A 23,659-nucleotide genomic window follows, 5' to 3' on the forward strand; every position below is an offset into this window, starting at 1 on the left:
ACCCTTCAGGCAGCTCTTAAATATACATTAGCTATTGAGTGGGGAGAGCTAGAGAACTGAAATTGGCCTTTAAACACAGAATTCCTTACAAAATTGATTCACAAACCAGAACAAATTCCCCTCAAATTAAATGGATGTTTCCAAAGGGCTTGTCTCCAGGGTTTTTCCACAGACTATCCTAAACAGGAGTCTGGTCATGGGAAATTTCCAGTGCCTACATACACATGGGATACTCTAGAGCTTTGGAAATGAACAGGCCCTTGCTGTTTGAGAACGAAGACTTTCCAGCCTGAGGTGGACAGAGGGTACATCTACTGAAAACATCGAGCCATGGAGCCTCTAGACAGCAAGAGATCTCCATCAATGGAGTCAAAGACTCAGACTCTGGAGAGGCGAGGGAAGACTGCCTGGAAAGGGAATGCTCTAAACGCCACAGGTGAGGCACAGAAGAGCCACCACCAATCTGTTTTTGAAAAGCCTGGCAAAGGCCTACCTAGGGAGTATTCAGAGGAATACCGCAAGTTCCTCAGACACTCAAACAGAAGAGCAGGCTTGAGTATCCTATCCCTAGCAAGAGGACACAAAGCTCAGGTTTCCCTTCTCACAGAAAGTGTCCTGGGCTTGGCTTAGCTGCAGCCTGGGCCGGGAGACAGACAGACCACTTGTGCTTATGAAAGATACAAAGGAATATCACACTTGAAATCCCCTCCTCCTGTGCAGGGTTGAAGATGAGGAAACTGTCCAGGTGGCTGACGAAGAGCCAAGGTGAGTTCTGTGCCCTGTGACAGAGCATTGGGTCCTAGGCTCTAGATCAGGGCAACTGGGAATAACATGTCACCATAAATCCCTGTAAGATCGACCGTTTCTTCTCTGCCTGCCTGCCAAGCCAGAGATATGAAGGTCAGACTTCTGATAAGAGTGGGAGAGTCAAGGCTTTCAGAAGCGGTAGCACAGACACTAAGATTGTGTTACCTTCTTTAAGTCCAAATAAGGGCTTTAGTTCAGTTAACAGTTTTGTCCCATTGTCAACGTCCTGGTTTCGATATTGCTACAGTGACGGCTGATATATGGTGACGGTTATGGGGATGGTATCACTGGAGGATGCTAAGGGAAAGGCCCACAGGGACTCTTGGTTATGTTTTTGCAACTTCTAAACCTAAAATTATTTCAAAATTTAAAACTTAAGGAAACAAAAATGAAAAATCCCAATAAATTACACAAATACAGTGACTTTAAAAAATATTTCGCCAGACTGCAAGAAAATATTAAAGCAAGGTAGGAGAAAAGGACACAAAAACTGAACACACCCAAGACTTGACTACCTTCTCTTTCAGGGTAGTCTGACTCTCGTTCAGGTAGAGCAGGACATAGAAGCCACTGCCCATGAAACAGTTGCATGGAGTGCAGGAACATCTCTCTCCTGAATACCAGAAATACCCTGGGAGACGGCAAATTTTTCTAAGTCCCTTCCTGTTACAAATCACTTACACACATACACCCATCTTTGTTATCATAGCTTCCTTATCATCCCTTTGGAACTAAGGCATATTTCTAAAATAGATTTTTCAAAGTATTCTGTGTATCACCCACATAGGACACACTTAATAAACTTGACCTTAGTGTTTACTTAATAACTGAAATGACCTAGGGTCAGGAGAAGTTCATAATTTTTAGGTTTTGCCACATACACCAGTTATCACCTATGACTTTAGCAGTGATACATTCTAAACAACAGGATATAAAAGAGATAGCACAGAGAATAAAATAATAAAAGAGAATAGCAGTGACATGCAGCTAAAAAACTGGCCTTGTTGTACAATATTTAATACTGAGAGAGAAGTCCCACGGGATTTAAATGCTGCTTCATATAAATGTTTTATTTTTCAGTCATCAAAATGATTGTGGGATCTTGAAATCTATTCTTTACTTTTCTCTTTTCTCCCTCCACTCTTTGATTATGGAATTATATTTTCATTCATTCATTCATTATATTCAATTAATTTTTACTGAGCAACTACTATGTTTCAGATACTGTGCTAGGATCTAAATGACTAATAAGCTAATGAAAAGACAACCACAGACCTTGAAGGTCATCAAAGACAATGTCAAGTACACCTAATGAGTATGCTTAATAAATCTACACTACCAGCTTTAACTAAAGCCTCATTCTCAAAACATATACGTTGTATTTCTTTTTTCACTTTTGTAAAATGAATATAAGAGGAAAAAATAAATGAAATAGAAATTGGAAACATCTAATAGGAAACAAACAGCTTGCCTTAGATTCAGTTTTTTCATTGCTAATTTGTGACTATTCACAGGTCAGTCTGCAAAAGCTCAGGTAACCAATCAGCTTTTTAGATGGCCCTGTGGTTTTCTGCACCTCTAGTCAACTCAATATGCCAGTAGACAAGAGGCCAGGACCTGTGGCCACACTCCAGAGTGCTACCCAGTGAAGGAAAATCAGATGGACATTACCCCTGGCATTCAAGGCAGGACTTAGATCTATTCCAGCCTCAGGCAGGAAGATGAACTGGACAAAGCTGAGGACCTACTTTCCTCTGGGCATTTCAGTGTAGTCAAGTCATACCGTCTGAGGCATTCAAGAAACACAGTTCTTTAGGTCTCAAACCTGCAGGCATAAGTGCTCGACAAGCCCATCGTCACCTACACGTTAAATGCTGCTCTTGTTGCCCTGGGTCTGGAGTTTGGTTTCTTTCAGTCTAAAGCAGTTCTGCTTCCTTTCCTCACTGGCATATTAGCTGCCCCTATTAGGCACCTAAAATGGTGTGTAAGTGCTGTGCTTGGAATAAGCGTAATTAAGAGTCTGGAGGAAGGTTGAGGAGAAAACCATGACTTTGATTAGGGGCGACTCAGCTGAAGGTAATTAAAAACAGATGATCAGAGAGAAACATTTGTTCTCTCGGTTCCTCAGAAATCTGGCATAATTGCCATGAAACAAGAGATGTCGGACTAGTGTCCCGGAAGACTGAGGCCCTTAACCCTTTGGTAGATGATCCATAGGATAGACTCACTAAAAGAGGAAACTAACTGGCCTTTAACTAGTCTGATGTAACTCTTCAATCACGATCTACGGTTAAACGGCACTCTAAAAATTTAATTTCTTAAAGTGTTTAGAGGTAAATTTACCAAGGAAAAGTAACATTAAGTTGTACTAAATAATCGGACAAAAAAGGCCATCAGAGTGTGCTTTATTTGTTCTGGAATCTGACATGATCTCATATACCTCATGACTTTGCTGAACCCTAGTTTGTTGTTTTGTTTTTTTTTTTAAGATTTTATTTATTTATTTTAGAGACAAAGAGAGCACACACAAGCATGAACAGGGGGAAGGGGAGAGGGAGAAACAGACTCCCCACTGAGCAGAGAGCCCATTGTGGGGCTCGATCCCAGGACCCCGGGATCATGACCTGATCTAAGGCAAATGTTTAATCAACTAAGCCACCCAGGCGCCCTGACCCCTAGTTCTGAATACTCTTAAAGGGCAACAATATGACCACATTTACAGAGGAAAATAATGAAGACTTAATAAGTAATTATTATTGAAATTGGGACAGAAATCAGAAACCATAACAGACAGCTCAGGAAGATATTATAGATATATGTGTTTATCATAAACACATATATGTGTTTATATTAAAGATATATGTGTTAATCTGAAGGACCAGAAAATAATCAATATCTCCTTTGTTTTGCCACAGGTAGATAGATATTGCTTCAAAGAGTGTTCACAGGAATTCTGAATTTATACCAAAGCACTTATTTAACATAAAGTCATAAATTTGTTTTTCAATACCATTGTGCCACAAGTAAACATTTTTATGCCATCTTATGCTTCCACTCCTCCAAATAACTTCTGGAATGAATTTTATGGCCTCTCAAGCTCTGACCTTCCTAGTGGAGCTACAGGTCTTACCTCTACAACGTTGGTTGGATTACAGATATAGATACCAGATGGCGTCAACGTTTCAGGACTGGACAGTCCCTCGGTGCCAGAAACACTGATGATCACATTGTTTCTTATGATATTTCCCTGTTCTGACCGGTCTAATTTAAGAAAAGATAAATCAAACCCAGGGGAACCACAAACATAATTAATATTTACATAACTCAACAGTCTTGCTTCTACTAGTATACATCACAGCTTACATCATGCTTATATAAATATATATATTTAAGAAATATTTAGTAGGTTCCACAAATTTAAGATAGTTAACATTTTGCCATCGGATGTGTCCATAAAATACACAAAAACTTAAGTGGAGTGTAGCTTGATTTAAAACCAAGTTATATACTTACCAATTTTTTTTTCAGGAGTCACTTCCCAAGACATGTATTTTATGTCCATGTCTGTACCTGGGAACAAAAGGTCGTGTTACTTCATTCAGTTCATGCCACCCAGGAAAATGAGAGATACAGCCACACTATTTCTTCTTCTTGGTATGGTTTATTTTTAATTTCTTTGTGTATTTTTAATTCATAGACCAGACAAAGAGATACAGATTATATGGGCTTTTTCATTCTAGAGTGTCATAGTGAATCAGAAGTTCATTTTAAACAGGATAAAGAACAAAGAAATAGATGTATTCTTTTACTTCTTAGGAAGAATTTAAGTGTCCCCACAGTCAAATGCTGCATATGCCTGTGTCTGCTCCAACCCCTCCCTAGCTGTTCAAATTGGCCACCAACTATCTGCAGTGGTCTGGAATAGAAGAGAAGAAAATAAATAAGGAATAATAAATAAGAAAACAAATGAGGATAAAATGGGCCATGCTACAGAGACCGATTAGCCATATACGTAGCATCAGTAAAGAACAGCCCCACGGACCCTTCTCCTTATTAGGTATTTAGGTATATGAGCTTCCCATGTCATTTCATGAACTGGGTTTACAAACCTATTTTGCATGAAATTAAGTACTTTATAATGCACTAACAAACAAATATTCTAATTTCATCACCTGCAGTATAATCGATGTCAGGAGCCTCCGATTCATAATAAGCACTAAAGGCTAAATTCCTCCTGCAGGTTTTCTTCTTTGCCTAGTTAATGTCTATCCCATATAATTGTTTTCTCCTGAATTAATATTGTTAGGGTACCTTCCTGAATTTCTGATCTGGGTTTCAGCAAACTTTTCCCTTACACTGACAAAAGTAGGATTAAGCAAAGTCAATCCTTCACCTGTGAGTTTAACTGCTCTGTAGCAGTTAAATTTACAATCCTTGTCCAATCGAAAGATTTTCCTGCGCCTGATTGCCACATTGTCCTTAGTTCTTTGTCTTTCAGAGTTGGAGTTTGTTTTAACCCATGTTTATATGATCCGTATTTTCTCACTAAACTGTTTCCCTCTCAGGATTAGGAACTTTATAATTTTTTTTCTCAACCGATCATTCTTTTTTTTTTTTTTTACACAGAGAGAGGGATCACAAGTAGGCAGAGGGGCAGACAGAGAGAGAGAGAGGGGAAAGCAGGCTTCCCGCCGAGCAGAGAGCCTGATGCGGGGCTCGATCCCAGGACCTGAGATCTTGACCTGAGCCGAAGGCAGAGGCTTAACCACTGAGCCACCGAGGCGCCCCTCAACCGATCATTCTTAAATGAAACACATACATGTTCCCACTGATGGTATCACAGAATTAATTTAAATATGCAATATCATTTAACAAATATAGTCTGACTTTCACTGATAACCTCTGATTTGCTTTTGTATTGCAATATATTTGAAGATCTTTTTTTCACTAATTCATTCACTTCTTTCAACAAATATACGTACAAAGAACTAGCTAATGTGCTAAATGCTAAGGAAACAGTGTTCACATGAAATCTGGTGGTACAAACAGTCATTAATCAGATGATCAGAGACATGACATGTAATTTTAAATCAATAAATAATGACTGGTGCTCAAAGAGCTTAAATAGAGGGACCTCACTTAGGAGTGTGGAGGAGACAACTTTTCAGGAGGAGAGCGAGCAGTATTAGTAGAGGGAAAGAGTTTGTGCAAAGGCCTTTAGGGGGCAAAAAAGGTGGATTTTTGAAAGAATTAAAACAGCTCAGCATAGCTAGAGTACAGAGGAATAGAAAAAGAGCAAGACAAGTTCACAAACATTAACAGAGGGAAAAAAATCACTGAGGAAGACTTCTAAGCCAGGTTAAGGATTTAGGATTGTAGTCTAAGAGCAATAAGAAATTCTTAGAGTTTTAAGGATAGGAATGATAGGATGCAATTTGCATTTTTTAGGGATAATTCTGGGTTCTACAAGGGGAATGAACTTTCAGAGAAAAAAGCAGATACAAGTGAACAAGCAGAAGATTCTGAAACATGAACTTCTCTAGCAAGCCATAGGAGAAGCTAAGAACAGAATTCAGGATTTTTAACTTCTTGTCCAACATCAAGGCTTAACATTCCATAAGACTATGCAGAGATTTATTTATGTGACTTTAAATTATTGTGAAAATTGCTGACAGTAAATTTGAAAACCTCCCATGTCATGTTTATTAACCTCAATTGAAATGTCACCTTTAAAAGATTAGTTACCTTACAATATAGTTGAGGAAGCTAATTAGTGATAGGTAAATTTAAATCCAGAATTTTAAGCTATGGCCTATTTCTAATGATCAGAGGCTAAGGTTTTTACAGATTGGGAATTCAAATTTTGGGAAAATTCCTCTTGAAAAACTATTTGTCCTACTCAAGAATGCCAAAATTTAAAAAGTTCATCACTTACCCACCAGCAGTGCATGGCCTAAAATATTGTAGAATACGTTACTGTCCACCTTCAGGCCCAAGGTTCTTGACATGCTAAGGCCTCTACTGAAGGAGCTCCACACTGTGCAACCCTGTACATAGGAATCTGAAGAGGAAAGAGTACAGCAAACATTTGAAGTGAATCTTGAAGCTTCCTCAGATTCTGTTGATCATTTCCAAAGCAAGCTGTACTATAACTGAGAATGTCCCCCCCAACCCCCTCCCCACAATAATGAAACTCAGAAAATGAGGAGTTAGAAAGAGAAATCAAATCAAGAACCTGGACAACTCAGGCCAATGCACCTCAAAGATACCAAGGTTAAGCAAGGTAGAATCCAAGAGTAAGGTGCTAGAAAGAAAACCATCTGAGGAAGAGACAGCACGGCCAAACCACCAAAGAATGAACGGCTGTCAGGATTTCCAGTTGGCCACCCTCTCTGCCATCCTTATCCCAATATGGCAGACAGTGGCTGAAGAGAAGTGATGCACAATGTGAAGAGTCCTCCTGAAGGACCAGATCTGATCTTTGAAAATCACATCTTCCACATGGAGATACAGTCGTTATTTCTTCAGGCTGTGACATAATTTATTTAATTTGCCAGGCAATTATATTCTTGGCCCGAGATAGCCAAAGATTCTTATTCCAAAATGTAAGCAAAACCAGAGGTTGACCTGAGGATCATGACTCTCACATTTGAATGTGGTGGATTTATGAAAGTGAAAGGCAAGTACTCTACTATGCTAAAAGAAATTGACATTTAGGAAAAATTACCCTGGTTCCATGGGCATATTTTATGCCCTCCCCATCAAGTTATGTCAACTGGATCAGTCAATAAATAAATATTTACTGAGTATCAACTATATATTTCAGGAATTGGGCAAATAAAACTAAGCAAATTCTGCTTAGTTGGGTATCTTCATTCTGGCATAAGAAACTTACATTAAAATCATAATGGATAATTAAATGATAAATCCTGACAAAGGAGTTTTATATTATTTCCAGATAGTGAGAGATATTTTATATATATATATATATATATATATATATCAAATGCTTGAAGTACTGAAAAAAACTTTGGTTTATGGAATAATTTGACTTTAAATTGGAGTTATCCAAAAACTTCTCAACCATAGTGTCACTACTGACACTGAGGTTCTGCATTCTCTTTGATCTCAGCTCCTCTAGTACCAGGTATCCTCACATTACTCACCTGTATGTCAACCCATCCACACCCACCTCTGTAGGAAACACTGCCTGCTTCAGAGTTTTCCTGACTCCAGAACTCTACATATCATTCATTCAATATAGGCCTGAGCATCTGAACGATAAAATAATTACTAATGTATTTTTGGAATTATTATGGGTGGAATTCAGGGATTTTCTCATAAAGCCAGAAAAGATTCCAACACCTTCTTTTTTTTTAAAGATTTTATTTATTTATTTGACAGAGTGAGATCACAAGTAGACAGAGAGGCAGGCAGAGAGAGAGAGAGGGAAGCAGGCTCGCCGCTGAGTGGAGAGCCCGATGCAGGACTTGATCCCAGGACCCTGAGATCATGACCTGAGCCAAAGGCAGTGGCTTAACCCACTGAGCCACCCAGGCGCCCCGAGATTCCAACACCTTCTAACTCTAGTGTCTAGGGGCAATTGACCAGACAGGGTACAAAGAACTTTGGGGCATGAAACAATAAGATTCTTTGGCAAGCAGGCCAGAATTTCCGTGCCCCTCCTGGGAAAGACAATTGGTACTAATTTAGTGATTTTCAAACTTTTAAAGCACTGAAGGTTTTCAACTGATATGAAATTTATAAAATAAATAATAGTGTAGCTATTTTGAAACAGGTTGGTGGAGACAGATTGACTTTTGAGCAAGGAAAGAGTTTGATTACATTTAACTGATAAGACTCATATGTGACTGTTACCCCGACTGCTACTGGAGCTAGACCCACAGCAAACTTCCTGCAGCACAGTAAGCACCAGTAGACCGAAGAACAAGAGACTACGGCACAAAGATACTGATCATCCCAGTGTGCAGGGAAGGAGCCATGTTAGGAACCATCTCCCTAACTGAATGTCAAAAATAAATAAGGTGGGGAAGATCCGGAAAATTAGGATAAATAGTCGTCCTTGGTGTGCAGATGATTTGAGATGAAGAAAAAACAAATGCTGCAGGTGCCAGGATTCTGCCTTTAAGGACCTCAAGGATTACTTTGTCATTGGCTGCTGAAATCCTAGCATCTCTCTAGACCTGACTGAACCTCCAAGTATGTCTGATACTCTCTGTCAAACATCACCCCCAGAGCACAGCCCCTTTCTAGGAAAGCAAAGCTTGAATGTGTGGGTGCTGGAGGAGCTGGGGTTGGGGAGGATGATTCAGAAAGGGAGCTGCTGTCCTCATTACTGAGCATCTCTTATTCTCTGCTCATCCGCATCTGGTATTGGGGTTTTACCCTGGGATGCTCTTGTGTCTCTCCAACTTTGGTTTCAGAACATTTACCTACATCTGGTCATATTCTTCTTTTCTGGTTCTGATCTTGTTTTTTACCCAGTTGTTCTCACCTGCATTTGCTCTTTCCTGCTCCCTTCACACGTCTTTAGATCTGGCCAAGATCTGCAGTCTGCCTACTCGATGAGCCCAGGAAAAGCACCTGGTTCTCAGCCCATTCTCCCCCACTTTCCCAGGCAGAAGTGGGAGTGAGTTAGGAACACTTCCTATGGAGATGCTTTCTGCTGTGCCTGGCTCTCAGAGCACTGATTATTTATACTATTCAATATCCATTTGCCTGCGATCACAAAGCTAGTAAATGACAGAAGCAGGATTCAAAACACAGATTTATGTGGTTCTTTCTGTGTCTATTGTACCTATACTCATGTTTCCCACAGTGTACTCCTTGGAACTACTTGTTCCAGAATCACAAGGCTTCCTTTTAAAAATTCAGATTGCTATGTCTATCTTAGACCAGAATTTATCAGGGCAGAGTCTATAATCCTAAATTTTAGTGAGCTCCCCAAATAAATTTTTGTTAGGCATACTAAAATTGGAGAACCACAGATCTAGGTTATAAATTATCCACCTTTGAATCCCCCATGTCCCCATTGGTCACCTCTCATGGCCCCTGCATGAGCCTGGAACATGGCAGAAGAGGAAAAATGGGAAGTCATAGGCCTGGACCTACTTACCTCTCATAGCTCCCACCAGAGTCAGTGCGCTCAGATGCTTACGGAAGGCTTGCCCCAATGCCCGAAACTGCACTCCCTTCAACTGGACCCGGCTGGGTTCCTTGGCAAAAGACTGAACAATGACTCTGGCCCCCAGATCCCTGGATCCCAATATCTTCTCACTCTTGGAATAGAAACAGTCCTGCAGATTCCCTGAAACACAGAGTGAAGTCGGGGGGACCTGAAGCACGTGCAATGTGCTTCTAGACAAGTCATCTGGTATGAAAGGTACTGTCGGCACAAGGGACAAACCATTATTGTTTGTTTCATTTAATAATCTTGTTTCCCTTTTACTTTGATTCTCCTCTTTGGATTATTAATTAAAACATCCGATAACTAGGACATGATGTTGCCTTCACTCTATTATTTCCAGAAGCCCCCAAATCAATCACCTTAATTACTGTCACAAAGAGGCTGACTACAAGCCACAAAACCAACAGAAATAGATGCTTATTTCAATCCAAAAGATCCCCTGGAGGGAGTGAGCAATAAAATGACCTTCTCGTGGTTGATAATTGTAGGGAAGAAATGTGAGTGCTGAATGTAATCACAGCTCTTTTTAGTCTTAAGCTGTCCAATGGGGTTCCCCCCCCTTTTTTTTTTTTTTTTTTTTGCTGCTTTGTAGTTTGGGGACTGAGCAACAATGCCACTGCAGAAATGGCAAAGGGCTCTAGACAAGCAGCTGAACTCCCCCACTCCCACCACACCTCCTTCCAGTTCCTAGTGAGGACAACAAACAGCAAGGTCCTAATACACTCAGCAACCAATGCACCAAAGTGCTGTGACCTCGGGATCCAGGACACTTTCTGTGGACACACGGCATCTAGCAGTGTGAACTCCCCTCAGAATGAATAAGAAATCATCATCTGAATTAGTTATTTATTTTCCATGTTAATAAACTAGACTGCCACAAATACAAAATGATGTATCATTCCACAGTGAATAATTCACAGTAAATTTGCTAACACCCAGGAATAAATGTATAAGAGGTAAATGAAGAGGTGTTTCGTATTTGTATGCTTTATCACAATTTTGATTCTTTCTGCCAGTAATCCATAATATTTTGAGTGCTTAGGCATCATATTATTTATTTGGCTCATTTCCACTCTTCCGCCCCACACAAAGAAAAGGAGAGTGATACGTTATTTCTTTTTTTAAGGAATGTCTATGGATTTGTTTTATCTTGAGAAATTTGTAATAACTTTTAAGAGTTGTGATGAAATCAGAGATTTTTCCATTCGGTGCCAACAGATTTATAATGGCTCAGTCCTAGAGGCATAGTCTCTCTAGCAGCACAATCAAATGCAGTATTTTAGACAATATGATCTGAGAATGCCTAGATGAGGACAACTGAGAAAATCTGAATAGAAAAAGCAGCTCCCATTTCAGCAAAATTGTTAAATCTGAGAATCTTTGGATTCTAACACATAGTATCCAAACCTCTTTCAGAATGATACATTTGTGAGCTAGGTGACGGGGTGGTAGAAGGTAGAATCAAGGTCCCTCTCACCCAACCACATCCCAACATGGCAACCACATGTATCTCTATGTAGACATGACTCAAATCTTTAACTCCAGCCACAACATTTCTTCCAGGCTCCAAACACTCCCAAGCACCTCTACTCAGGTCCTGACCTGGAGTCTCTCTCGGCATGTACAAAATTAAAGTCATGATCTGTAGCCTCCCACTCCAAAAGCTGTTCTTCTTCCCATCTCACTAAATAGACTCATCATCCATCCAGAGCTCATGCCTGGGAGTCATCCTTGACACCCACACCATCCTAAACCAAAGTTGACAAATGATATCTTCACAACATGTGAAAGCCTCATAATCTACAGCCTGGGAAACCAAAACATAACCTACTAAACTAACCATCCCTGAAATAGATGTTTAATAGGCACATCAGTGTGATTCAGTGCCTGTTATTCTTCTAGAAGATAAATTGACTTTTTCAAGCACTTACTTAAAGTAGGTGGTAGTTCACTCAGAAAACAAACTCTAAAAGTAGGGGTGAAGCAAGGGGGTCGGGGGGGACACAAGAGCCCATCAGTCTAATCAGTAAGAAATGCGCTGCCTGGGTCTATGACTCTGGCATTAAACTGTTTTCCTGAGAATTGTAGAAGGGACCTGGAATCACAGTTAAGACCTCCTTATAAATTTCCTTGGATATTTAATCCGACTCTCCAGATTTTATTATTTAACAGGATTTTTTTTTCCCCAGAGAAATAATTTCACAAGTGAAAACTGGTTTACCTCGTTCACAAGGTCGTAGAAGGTAGGAGATGATTTTAGTATATGTGCTGCCGAAGCGAGCACAGAAGGCAGGAGATGAAATGACAATTTATCAAGAGCATTCTGAAAACTAAAGAATCTTATGGACATGGGAAGGCTAAGGGTTTATTCCATTTTTTTTTCATTTTATTTATTTTTTTCAGCGTAACAGTATTCATTGTTTTTGCACAACACCCAGTGCTCCATGCAAAACGTGCCCTCCCTATTATGTATTGTTTGACAGGAAGAACATTCTTTTTCACTCATTGACTTTCCAGTGAAATACTTCTCTACCTTCTGAAGCATTGGCCTCCTGGCATGAAGCGAGGTGCTTCATCCTCTCAGCAGTGAGATTCCCTTGTATGGTGACCCTCCTGCTGAGCAGCACTACCGTGACCTTTAAAATATGGCGTTCTCCAGCCACCCAATTCTCTGTGAAGTTGTGAGAATATCTGAAGGAAAAAAAAATGGAAAAGACACATTTGAAGATATTACTCCAAACCTTATTAAAATAGTAAGACCCTAGATTAGCCTAATTCTCCCTTGGGAGTCTATCTCTTTACAAACTGAGGTACAGAAGAGTTGAACTATGGGCACAAGCGTGTGAGAATTAGGTGCATTGTACCATAAGACGGAAGTTCTAGAGTCTTACAGGAAAAATGTATTCGAGATGTCTAAATCTTTCAAATGTTTCATGCATTGTAATTTTCTTATCAACACATCTAACACTGTTTAATGTCAAAAGACGTCATGGAAAGACAAACAAGTGTCCAGACACCAACACAGTTAAGACCTCCTCTGCTTCCGTCAAAACGGAGCTAAGTTGGCATTCAATACCTCAAGGGTGACCTCAGATGGAGGTCTGTTTTGTGCACTGCTTCCACAACAACAATCTCTTCTGTGGGTTTGGCACCTTCAACACCTATTCCACCAATGATGACAACTTCATCTCCAGGGCACCAGTCCACGGCATCCTCCAGAGCCAACACTGTGTCCCGGGCAGAGGCAGCTGCTCGAAGATGAGTGACAGTTACTTCTGGGAGCAAACCTAAAGCCAAATGAGGAAAATTTGCCCTTAGATATATTAATAATTAATATGAGTTTGATGTTATTCAGCCAAAGAATCCTATGGAGTAAGAGTCTAGGAAAGCAAGCTTCAGGCTTGATGAGCACTAATGCTTTTACTTTTTTTTTTTTTTTGATATTAGTTTTCTCATCTGTTACATGTTGCAATAAAAATAATGCAGGATTGAACTTGGCATGAGGTGAAAAATACAGGAATTGGAGTCAGACTCAACTGACAATTAAATCAGTTTTGCTTGTTCTAACCAGGGTGATGTACTCAAGGATGGCTCCGGTTTCCTCAGATACAAAGCAGAAGTAGCAAGGCCTTTCCCCACAGAGTGGTAAGAGGATTAAATGAGACATCTAGCTTGGACCTTGCACATAATAAATCTAAAACACATTTTAGTATTTTCCTTCCTGGCATCATACTGTTTTGAGAATGAAATTTTACCACTTCTTTCTTATTCTGAATAAAAACAAATGACTATTAGACTCTCCGATATAAAAGTTTGTAACAAATCTCTAACCCAAAGACTTCAGCTCAGTTTACAAATGGGTTAGTAGTATAGAGACTCAAAATTGCCTTGGATTTGTTGTCCTAAGTCTTGATGATCCTTTCAAATTCCAAAGTGGGCGCCATGTCCAAGTGGCTTTGCTAAGCCAAGTTGAAGGTGGGGGAACTTGAGACTCTAGAGTCCTGGTTTGTATCGGGCTCCTGCTCATCCATTTGATCCTCCCCATGCCAGTAGGCCACTCCTTAACTATCCAAAATTCAAGAAGGTAGTCTGTCTCAAAGAGTTTATTCTGGCCTTTCCCAACAAGAGTCAAGGCAAAGACTTTTTTCAAGCCATTATCTGAAGCAATACTTCAGAAAACACATGGCTTACTCCCAACTCCTTCTTCTTTCCTCAGTACATTTCCTTCCTCCTTTGCAATAGATCATAATTTACCTTTAGCCCACAGCAACTTACTGTCCTCCCTTGTTGCACTAAAGTAAAGTAATAATACTTGAATCTCCAACTACAGAGGTAACCGACAATAAATCATTTTCAAATTATTTTAAACTTCCCTCTTTATTTATGTGTCTGTGTGTGCACGAGCACTTGTACCAATAATGTTGTTCTAGGCTTGGAAAGGTCCCTAGGTTAATGATGTAATTTCTGAAGTTTACTTGGGCAATAATTTTATCTTGTAATAATTTACAGAGTTCAAAATTTCTAATTATAGGGCAGGTGGAAATTAAGACATAAATCATCCCAAAAGAAAATAATTTTAATTTTATTCCTTGTTTGTATGTTTTAACCTTTGGGAACAATAAAATAAAATAAGTCTCTTTATACATATATGCATATATATGTGAATTTCTACGATCTATTCTTGAATGTCTATATGGAAAATTTTCTACCAAGCATAAAAAATGTTTATTAAAGACAAAAATGCTTTTAAACTCTGTGCTCAGTTGTGCACAATATTAAATCAATATGCAAAAAATACCTACTCTGCACCTACCAGCTTGCAAGCTACAGGTAGCAGAACAAACAGTAGGGACAACAAAGGTATTTCTCAACTAATCATTCTTATAATAGTCAAGTCAGAGTGAATGAAAAAAAAATCAGAGAATCTTGAAGTGCATTTTTACCTATTAACATAAACATATGTCCTTTCAATTGTTGACAGAGCTTTTAGAAAGCAGGAATATTATCTCATAACTTATTCACTCTCGTGGCAAAATAACACATGTCAATGTGTATGACCAAAGCATCAACCTTGGACGTTTCATCAGTGCCTCATCATATTTCTAGCTACATGGTAGATGTTGACATTTGGATGAGCTATTGTTACCTCAAACTCACAAATGTCAAAATAATTATAATAATCACCTGAGCTAGACCTGAGCAAACACCTTTTTCTCCTCTTTCTGCCTTATTCTAGTTTAGTTATATCCCTTCTTTGTTTATAATCTCTAGTGTCTGCCTACAATACTCAGTAACAAAGCCCCAAATTCCCTTCCTGACTTTTAAGACTCTCCAGATTCTGATCTACTTGATGGTCTTTGACTCTGTAATAAACTCTCTATTCCAGGAAATCCAGTCTGTTTACCTTTTCTCATTTGACAGGATCATTCCTTCCTTTATCCCTTTACCCATTCTACCCCTTCCACCTAGGTGCCTGGCCTGCCTTCCCTCATCTATTCTTCCAAAATGCAGCTCAAGCCCTGCTTCTTCCACTGGATTTCAGGGGGAACTTCAGCCCATGCTGACGTCCACCTCCTCCTACAGACCTTCTAGTGATGTGGGGTTTGTACTTAAGCAAAAGATCTGTTTACATCTGTGATCTGGGCATGCCCAGGTTTGTGGCTATACTGTGGGCCATTTTGGGGAGGAGAAGCTTACACAAAGGAGTAGATAGAAAAACAGAGGATGACAGGGTCTGGCTCAGCTATAGGCCCTCTTTCCTGAGCTCATGGACCCATGACTGAACCTGTGATAAGGACCTGAAGGAACTCTCGAGATGGCTTTTGCCCCTGATGCTCCTCTGCCTGGAACTCTGGCACTAATTCACTCTGCCTCATTCTTCAGAATGATGTTCAGCTTGGTTCCTCAGAGAAGCCTCCAAGACCTCCTGACTGGGTCCAGCCTTTTGTTATAATCTGTCCCATCACCATGTTCCTCTCCTTTCTAGCATTCAACATACTGCAATTTGACCTCTTACTATACTTCTGTTTGTCTCCCCTACTGCACAGAACAGCAGGAACAATGACCAAGAAAGCCAAAAGAGGAGGTAAAGTGCACAAAGGAAGCCTCATGGTAATGGCAACAGACAGACAAGTTGATGAACTCACATGACATTTGTCATGACGACACCTATAATAAGCAGGCAGGAATGCTGAAAAATGCTAAATATTCTATGAGAGTTGGGGGCAGGGCATGGCAATAAATTTTTCTTGTCACTGCTGAAATACACACAGTCTGAGAAGACTCGCCAAGGGGGTTGGGGTACTGGGGAGACAAGATATATAACCTGTAGTCAGTACCATATATTTCAGTATTAAATTATTCCATAATTATCACAGTGCCTATGTCTTATCTCCCACCTCGGTATTTACTACCTGAATTCAGGGACACTGCTTTATATGTTTCCTTTATATATGTCACAATCCTGGGCTCACAATTAGCATTCAACCCATAAGGATTTAAATTACTTATTTTGAATACTGCCTTCTGGACATTCACTTGCAAACTCCCATTAGACATATGCCGAGGAACACCTGGGTGGCTCAGTCGGTTAAGCATCTGCCTTGGGTTCAGGTCATGATCCCAGGGTCCTGGGACTGAGCCCCATGTCTAGCTCCCTGCTCAGTGGGGACCCTGTTTCTCCCTCTGCCCGCTCCTCCTGCTTAAACTCTCTCTCTCTTTCTGACAAAAAAATAAATAAAATCTTAAAAACAAGAGATATATGCCTAAATGACTATATAATATCCAATGTGCTTGAAAACAGAACAAACAATGCAAACATTTATTAAGAACTTAGAATAAACCCAACCTAGGCTAAGTAGTTTCACTTGGAGTAAGAACTGTTTGTTTCTTCTTGTTGTTTTTCTTTTGACAAATTGAACAGATTAGGAAACTGAAATGCTTCAAGGACAAGATTTGACAGTCATGAGACGTCAGCACTGAGTTCTGAAACTGGGGCTTCTGAGTCCAGAACCAAAGAACTGGACACATAATCAAATTGCCGGACTCTGGAAATAATTCTTAATTAACTGTACCCGGAGAGCTTTGGTACTCAAAAAATTATTCTCCTTACTTCATAAATGTTATTTAAGGGCTTCACAAGGCAAAACAGCCAGCTTCTGTGATGAAGAAAGCATTGCCCACACTATAAACGTGAGTCATTTTACTTCAAGAACTCTTAGAAAACCCAAGTTGGGCAGTTCCCTTCCTTTCTCTACCACAAAATCAAAAAACATAAAAATACAGTTTGAAAAGCTCAATAATTTATGAATATGCTCAAATGAAAAGGGTTAAGCTCTCAATGTGTAATTTAATACAATGTTTAACCACTTTGGGCTTTCAACATTGACCTGTTAACCAACAAACTATTCATTTACTCCCACTAATGACTTCGACTCATAATTGTATTTCCTACAAATTATTGTCCAAACTTTTCAGTGCCATTCATCCCTAATTACACCATCCCAGAGAAACATCTTAGCAAATGGGCATGGGGAGAAAGAAAATAATCTTTGTGGGTTAACACACTTAAAATCACTAATTGTCCTCTGTTTATTTTGTAAGACTTCAATCTTTATTCCAAGTGAATAACTGCCACGACCTTTCCAAATCACTGAGGGTGGGGAGGTAGTGAAGGACGAGGAGAGGAAGGAGAGGGAAAGAGAGTGAGGGGAGGGGAGAAAGGAAGGGAAGAATCATTTCATTAAACTAATGTTCACATCAGAATACAAAGATAAAGCAACTCACAAAAGAACTAGAAATCTTTCTGAAATACATGCAAATAACTTCTCCCTATTTCTGCATGCAGCTAGCTTCACATTATGCATAGCAAATTGGTGAATGCTGTCGTGTGTGTGTGTGTGTGTGTGTGTGTGCGTGTAGATAAACATTTTTCATGCACTGGAAAGACAGACATGCAAGGAACAGAGTCCCTGTCTGACCAGGGTCCATGACCAGTACAGGAAATGGACAAAAATCACAGATGTACCACGTGAAGGGTTAAGACAGAGGGACATCCGGTGTCTACTAGTGCACAGACATGGAGAACCTCACTCACACAAAAGGAGGGGTTCTTTCTGGGATTGCTTCCCAGAAGAGGTATGACTGAGCTGGGTCTTTAGGGTTAAGTCCTAGTGGGCCAAATGACAAAACAGGTGGAGCACTCCAGGCAAATGCAATAATGTATACAATGGTGTGGGACAACGTGACACATTTTAATTGCTGCTGTATGCGGCATGGGCAGAATGCACACACACGGGAGTGGGGGGTTGCTGGTGAGAGTGAGAGTGCACCCAGAAAGGTGAGCAAGACCCACTCAGAAAGGGACTCTCGGGTCCTCCCAAAGAAAGAAGAGTTTATCCCAAAAGTAACCACCAAAGGAATATTTGAGATAGTAACAAAGAAATCACACTTTTGTGAGACTAGTGATATTTTAAGACCATGAATACACAAATCAAACTGAGGGGAGAGAATCCTTAGTGAGAAAATGTACTCATTGCATATTTGTGAGATTGAGAAAAAACCTGACTCAAGTCCCAAGATGAACAAGAGCCAACCAGGGGGCAAGAGGGTGCTCAATGTGTTCCAGGAACTAAATGGAGATAGGAGGTTCAGGAACAGATGAGATGTCATGGTGTGACTGGGCAAGATGGCACAGGACCTTGCTGGCATGTTTTCAAGGACCTTAACTCGAAATAGTTCCGTGATCAAATTTCCATTTTATTTTTTAAAGATTTATTTATTTGACAGATAGAGATTACAAGTAGGCAGAGAGGCAGGCAGAGAGAGAGAGAGAAGGAAGCAGGCTCCCCGCTAGCAGAGAGCCCGATGCGGGGCTCGATCCCAGGACCCTGGGATCATGACCTGAGCTGAAGGCAGAGGCTTTAACCCGCTGAGCCACCCAGGCGCCCCTCAAATTTCCATTTTTTAAAGTTCTCCCTGGCCATTGACTGAAAGGCAGGGGAGGGAAAGTAAGAAGTCTATGTAGCAAGCTGCCTCAGTAAATGGGAAAGGATAAGGGCAGTGGTTCAGACAAGAATTTCGGTAAGTTTGACTAAGAGTTAGGCAATGAATCTGAAGAGAAGTATAGAAATTTGAGCTCTCTTTTGGAGAACGAAGAGAACTGATGATCGGATCTAGAGGTAAAGGAGAAGATGCCGATGATGCCTCACAGGCCCAAGCAGAAGCAAGTTAAACAGGGGCATCTGGGAAAGAAGATAAAGAGTCCATCGAATAAACATTTACTGAGCACTTACAATGCTACGTTCTGTGTGTTCTTCTAGCCACTGGGAATACAGTAGTGAGCAAAACAATCAAAAATCCCTGCCTTCATCTGTTTATATTCTAGTGGCCTCCACTTTTAGACATACTACCCTTTAGATCACCCTGTTAGGCAGGTTACATTTTAGATATTAAAGAGGATATCCAAGTGGAAATTCTGGAGCTCAGAAGAGATGTCTGAGGTTAGATAAATAAATATATGAACAGATTCTAATCCATGGAAATGAGTGGCATGACTTGGAAGAAAGTATATAGTTATAAATGAAGAACATCTTAGCCCCAGCCCATGGGAACATCAATCATCATTCCCAAATTGAGTAGATGAGGAGAAACCTAAAAGGAGCAGTAGAAGGAAGAAAACCAAAAGATGAAGATAACACACTTGCCCACAACTAAGCAAAACAATGCAGTGGAGAGAAACGCATTCCTCCCCCATTTCCTTACTCTTTCATTATTGGTAGGGTCTGGGCACCCCGCCCAGTGTCCCTTATCCTTGAGTCCTATTCCCCACTGCTCATTTCATCCCTCTTCCTGCAGAGTTGCAGGATAAGAGCTTTGAAGGGAAAGAGATGGAGAGAAAACCCAGCCCTTCTACCATTTCTCATTCTTCCCTTCTTCCTGGCAGCAGGTGGCCCAAATTCTCCAGTCACATACTATCTCTGACAGCAGGAGGAGGTGATGAGTAACCAGAGAAACTGGGGAAAGGCTGATGATGACTTATGATTCCACCTTGCATCTGAACTGGTTCTCCCTGCTTCCAGAGACTGCACTGTGCCAGAAGTTGCTTCTGGGCCACAGAAGCCACTCTGAGGGCAGAGGGACTGAGCGCACCCTCTGTTACTAGTACTCAATAAGAACAGAATTAAGATAGTAGAGACCAAATGGAGAGAGATGTGTCCCTGGTTTTCCATGGCAGAAATGGACCGACACTCCAACACAATTCATCTTATACTCCATGGTCAGCTGCTCTACTCCCGCTAGCATCAGACAGCAAGGAGATTTAGGTGAAATTGCCCTTTGAGGGCTCACCTGGGTCCTTAACCACAAGGTTATCACCATTTCTTTGAGAAAAATGCCTCCTAAGTTCCAGACAGCCATCTCACAAAGGGAACTCTTTGAACTCAAAGCATCTGTGAATTGGAGGCAATCCAATTTACCCTACTTCAGAAGAGGAGACTGGGACATTAGCATTAATAGAAGATTATCTGGCAGACCGAAGAGATGGAATGGGGCATTTTTCATGTACCATTTCCCTCTGCCCTCGAGAACCCACTCGCTGTGATATCTCTGCTGGCTGAAGACAAAACCTGGCCCAGGAATCCTGCACGTGCTTAGCTCTGTCTGCACTGTGAGCCTTCTGCATCAGTACTGGCTCATCTCTGGTGACGGTGATGGAGCAGGGAACATGTGCCTGCAGGAAGAAGAAGGCCCAGCGGAGCAATCCTTTAAATGTGCGGATCAGCGGGCTGCATCCACAGCTGAGCAGTAAACATTTCTATACTGTGATGAAAGGGAATTGGGCATGGGCTGTTCCCAATGCTGAGAAAAAGTCCACCATTTTTTTGGCACAGAAATTTAGACCAAGGCTAACCAAGGTTACTCAGATGGTGCAGTGAGCCATGCTTTGATCGGAGGCCTTTTCTAAAGGCACCAGAAAGGCTAACCTTGGTTTCTATTCAATCTGAGCTTTATTATTGCTACTGTGATTAAAAACAAGTGACTGAGAAGATTATACAGATAAAGCTCAACATACCCAGGAAATAGTGAATTATAAGATACGTGGAAACGTCTGTAACACTGTTCCTAGATGCTTCGAGGATTTCATGCCAATTTTAACAAATAGCATTCTTGGGCCCTATAGAACTGTACTGGCCAGTCCTTTACTCACCGGGGCAAAATCCTGTTGTTCAAAGCAAAAGGCTTCTGTAACGTGTCTTTAATTCCCACTCCTTTTCATTGCCCAAAAACATTTACAAAACTCCAAGTATACTTCAGACCAGATAGATAGTATTTTTAATAATCATTGCTACAGTTTATGGTTTAGAGTGGAGAGAGCAATGAGGGAAAATGGGGCTAATTTTTAACACGTTAATTTCTTTTTAGAAAAACAATCAATAAATACTATATAAAATATATATATAAATATAAAAATATAGAGAAACTAAAGGAAGATAATAAAAGCATCCACAATCTTACTACAATAGATTAATAAGTGTCTTTTCTTTCCTATCCTTTCTATCCTATGTTCACAAGTTGACAAAATTTCATATATAAATAATACTATACATACCATAGAATTATGCTATAATTCTTGACATACCATTTTTGTAAATTCTTTTTACTTAATCTAGTAAAATTGATAGAGTAATACATTTAACTAATATGACATATTAATATACTCTCTTTACTTAATATTACACTTACTAATAGCTGTATTATATATTATTTAACATCATAGTGGTATCATGGTATCCCACTTAAAAGTGTGCATTTTACACAGTAATCCTTTAATTCTTTATACTCTGTTTATTCCCAATATTTTTCTCTCATGAACAATGCAGACGTGGACATTCTTGAGCATAATTTTTATGAATGCCCATGGTCACCTCCTTAGAACAAACTCCTAAAAATGCATCCCTATATCAAGGCATATGCCCATTACTATAATTACCAAATTACCTTATAGGAAGACTCGCAACTTCTATATACACTAGCAGCACACATGAATGCCAGTTGCACAGACTTTCTAATACTTCTTTTTTTGGTCTTGGTCAATTTGACTGTTAAGGGGAAAAAATCATTTTTGTTTTAAAATGTCAAGTCAAGACCATTATTTGACATCTTTTTTACATTTTTTAGTATCAAAAGAAATTCAGCATTGCTAAGTAAATGGAATGCTACATGGGCTGGAGCTTGTGATTTTTCCTTCAAAGAGAATTCTTCCATACATATCATCAAAGCAATACTATTAATAGTATTGCTTTCAGCCTGGTCATGGAGGAAGAGTATCATTGAATTGGACATTATATTCAGTATTTGTTAAAATTGGATTTTACCTACATCCCGGCACTTTATAATGTTCAAAACTGCTTCCCATTCTTTCCTCTCATTTAACTCACAACAACTCTGCAAAGTAGCAAAGACTGGAATTATTACTTTCATCTTACAGATAATGAAACCATGCCCAGACACCCATTCCATCCTTTTCATCCATCTAAGACACACATGGCTCACTTCTGTATTGCATACACATAGCTGGTGTTCACCTCTGGCAGAAAGACAAACTGAAGACACTCCTTTCAGGTTTCCAGAACGATCCTCTCAAATTTAATTTTTCAGGTTTTTTTGGGATTCCAAGTGGGGCTTGGACCCCTTTTGGCTCCCTTTATAACATTCTTTCTTCCTCCTTTGTAATATTCTTGATAGGAACATAAAGATCCTGTTTCTTTCCCAGTTATTTAACTTCAGTATTTTCATGCCATTTTCTGACCTGTATAATAGTAAGTCTACAAGTATTTTTTAATGGCTTCTACCTTTGTTTCACACTTAGAAAATTCTTTTTTTTTTTTTTGAGAGAGAGTAAGAGAGAATCTTAAGCACCCTCCACACCCAGTGTGTGAGCTAGACAGTGGGCTTTATCTCATAATCTGAAATCATGACCTGAGCCAAAATCAAGAGTCTGACACTTAACCAACTGAGGTCCCCAGGCTCAGCCTGATGTCAGCTGATGTGCCTGTTCATCTCAGAAATCTCCATCTTCATGCACAGAAGTCATCCTGTGCTTCCCAGTCAATGTCTATAGCGCCTTGTACTTGATCTGATACAAGGTCTTGGTCTCCGCCCAGCTGTGGTTGCTGAGTTCCTCATGGTGGTTCTTGACCTCAGGGATAATGCCATCCAGGTCCAGGGAGTGGCTGTTGTCCATGGACAGCACCAGGGACGTGTCTGAGATCTGGTACCATAGATCCCAGATCCCCTCTCCATACACCTGCCTTAAGAAGATGATCTCATGGGTAAGCCCTTCCAGGAGGGACTCCAGCTCCATCATGTTCATGTCAACTTCATTCCTATCCTTGATGAAGACAAATTTATTCCCCATGTCTGCACAGTGTTTGATCTCTTCCTCATGTTTATTCTTTTTTTTTAAAGATTTTTTTATTTATTTGACAGAGAGAGATCACAAGTAGGCAGAGAGGCAGGCAGAGAGAGAGAGAGGGAAGCAGGCTCCCCGCCGAGCAGAGAGCCTGACGCGGGACTCGATCCCAGGACCCTGAGATCATGACCCGAGCCGAAGGCAGCGGCCCAACCCACTGAGCCACCCAGGTG

The 23,659-nt window shown here is 40.2% G+C and overlaps 1 protein-coding gene across 1 annotated transcript in view; it reads right to left on the reverse strand.

Annotated features, from left to right (window-relative positions):
* LOC123941759 (fibrocystin) overlaps window positions 1-23,659 on the reverse strand; it is a 361,193-nt gene that overhangs the window by 166,621 nt on the left and 170,913 nt on the right. Inside the window, exons 38-43 of the mRNA XM_046005454.1 lie at window positions 13,092-13,302; window positions 12,549-12,706; window positions 9,944-10,135; window positions 6,743-6,868; window positions 4,321-4,377; window positions 3,938-4,068 (exon numbers count right to left, since the gene is read on the reverse strand). Of these exons, the coding sequence (XP_045861410.1) occupies window positions 3,938-4,068; window positions 4,321-4,377; window positions 6,743-6,868; window positions 9,944-10,135; window positions 12,549-12,706; window positions 13,092-13,302 (875 nt within the window). The remainder of the gene's footprint in view (window positions 1-3,937; window positions 4,069-4,320; window positions 4,378-6,742; window positions 6,869-9,943; window positions 10,136-12,548; window positions 12,707-13,091; window positions 13,303-23,659) is intronic.

Source organism: Meles meles, chromosome 5 (genome assembly GCF_922984935.1).
Source record: "Meles meles chromosome 5, mMelMel3.1 paternal haplotype, whole genome shotgun sequence".
NCBI classification, from domain to species: domain Eukaryota; kingdom Metazoa; phylum Chordata; class Mammalia; order Carnivora; family Mustelidae; genus Meles; species Meles meles.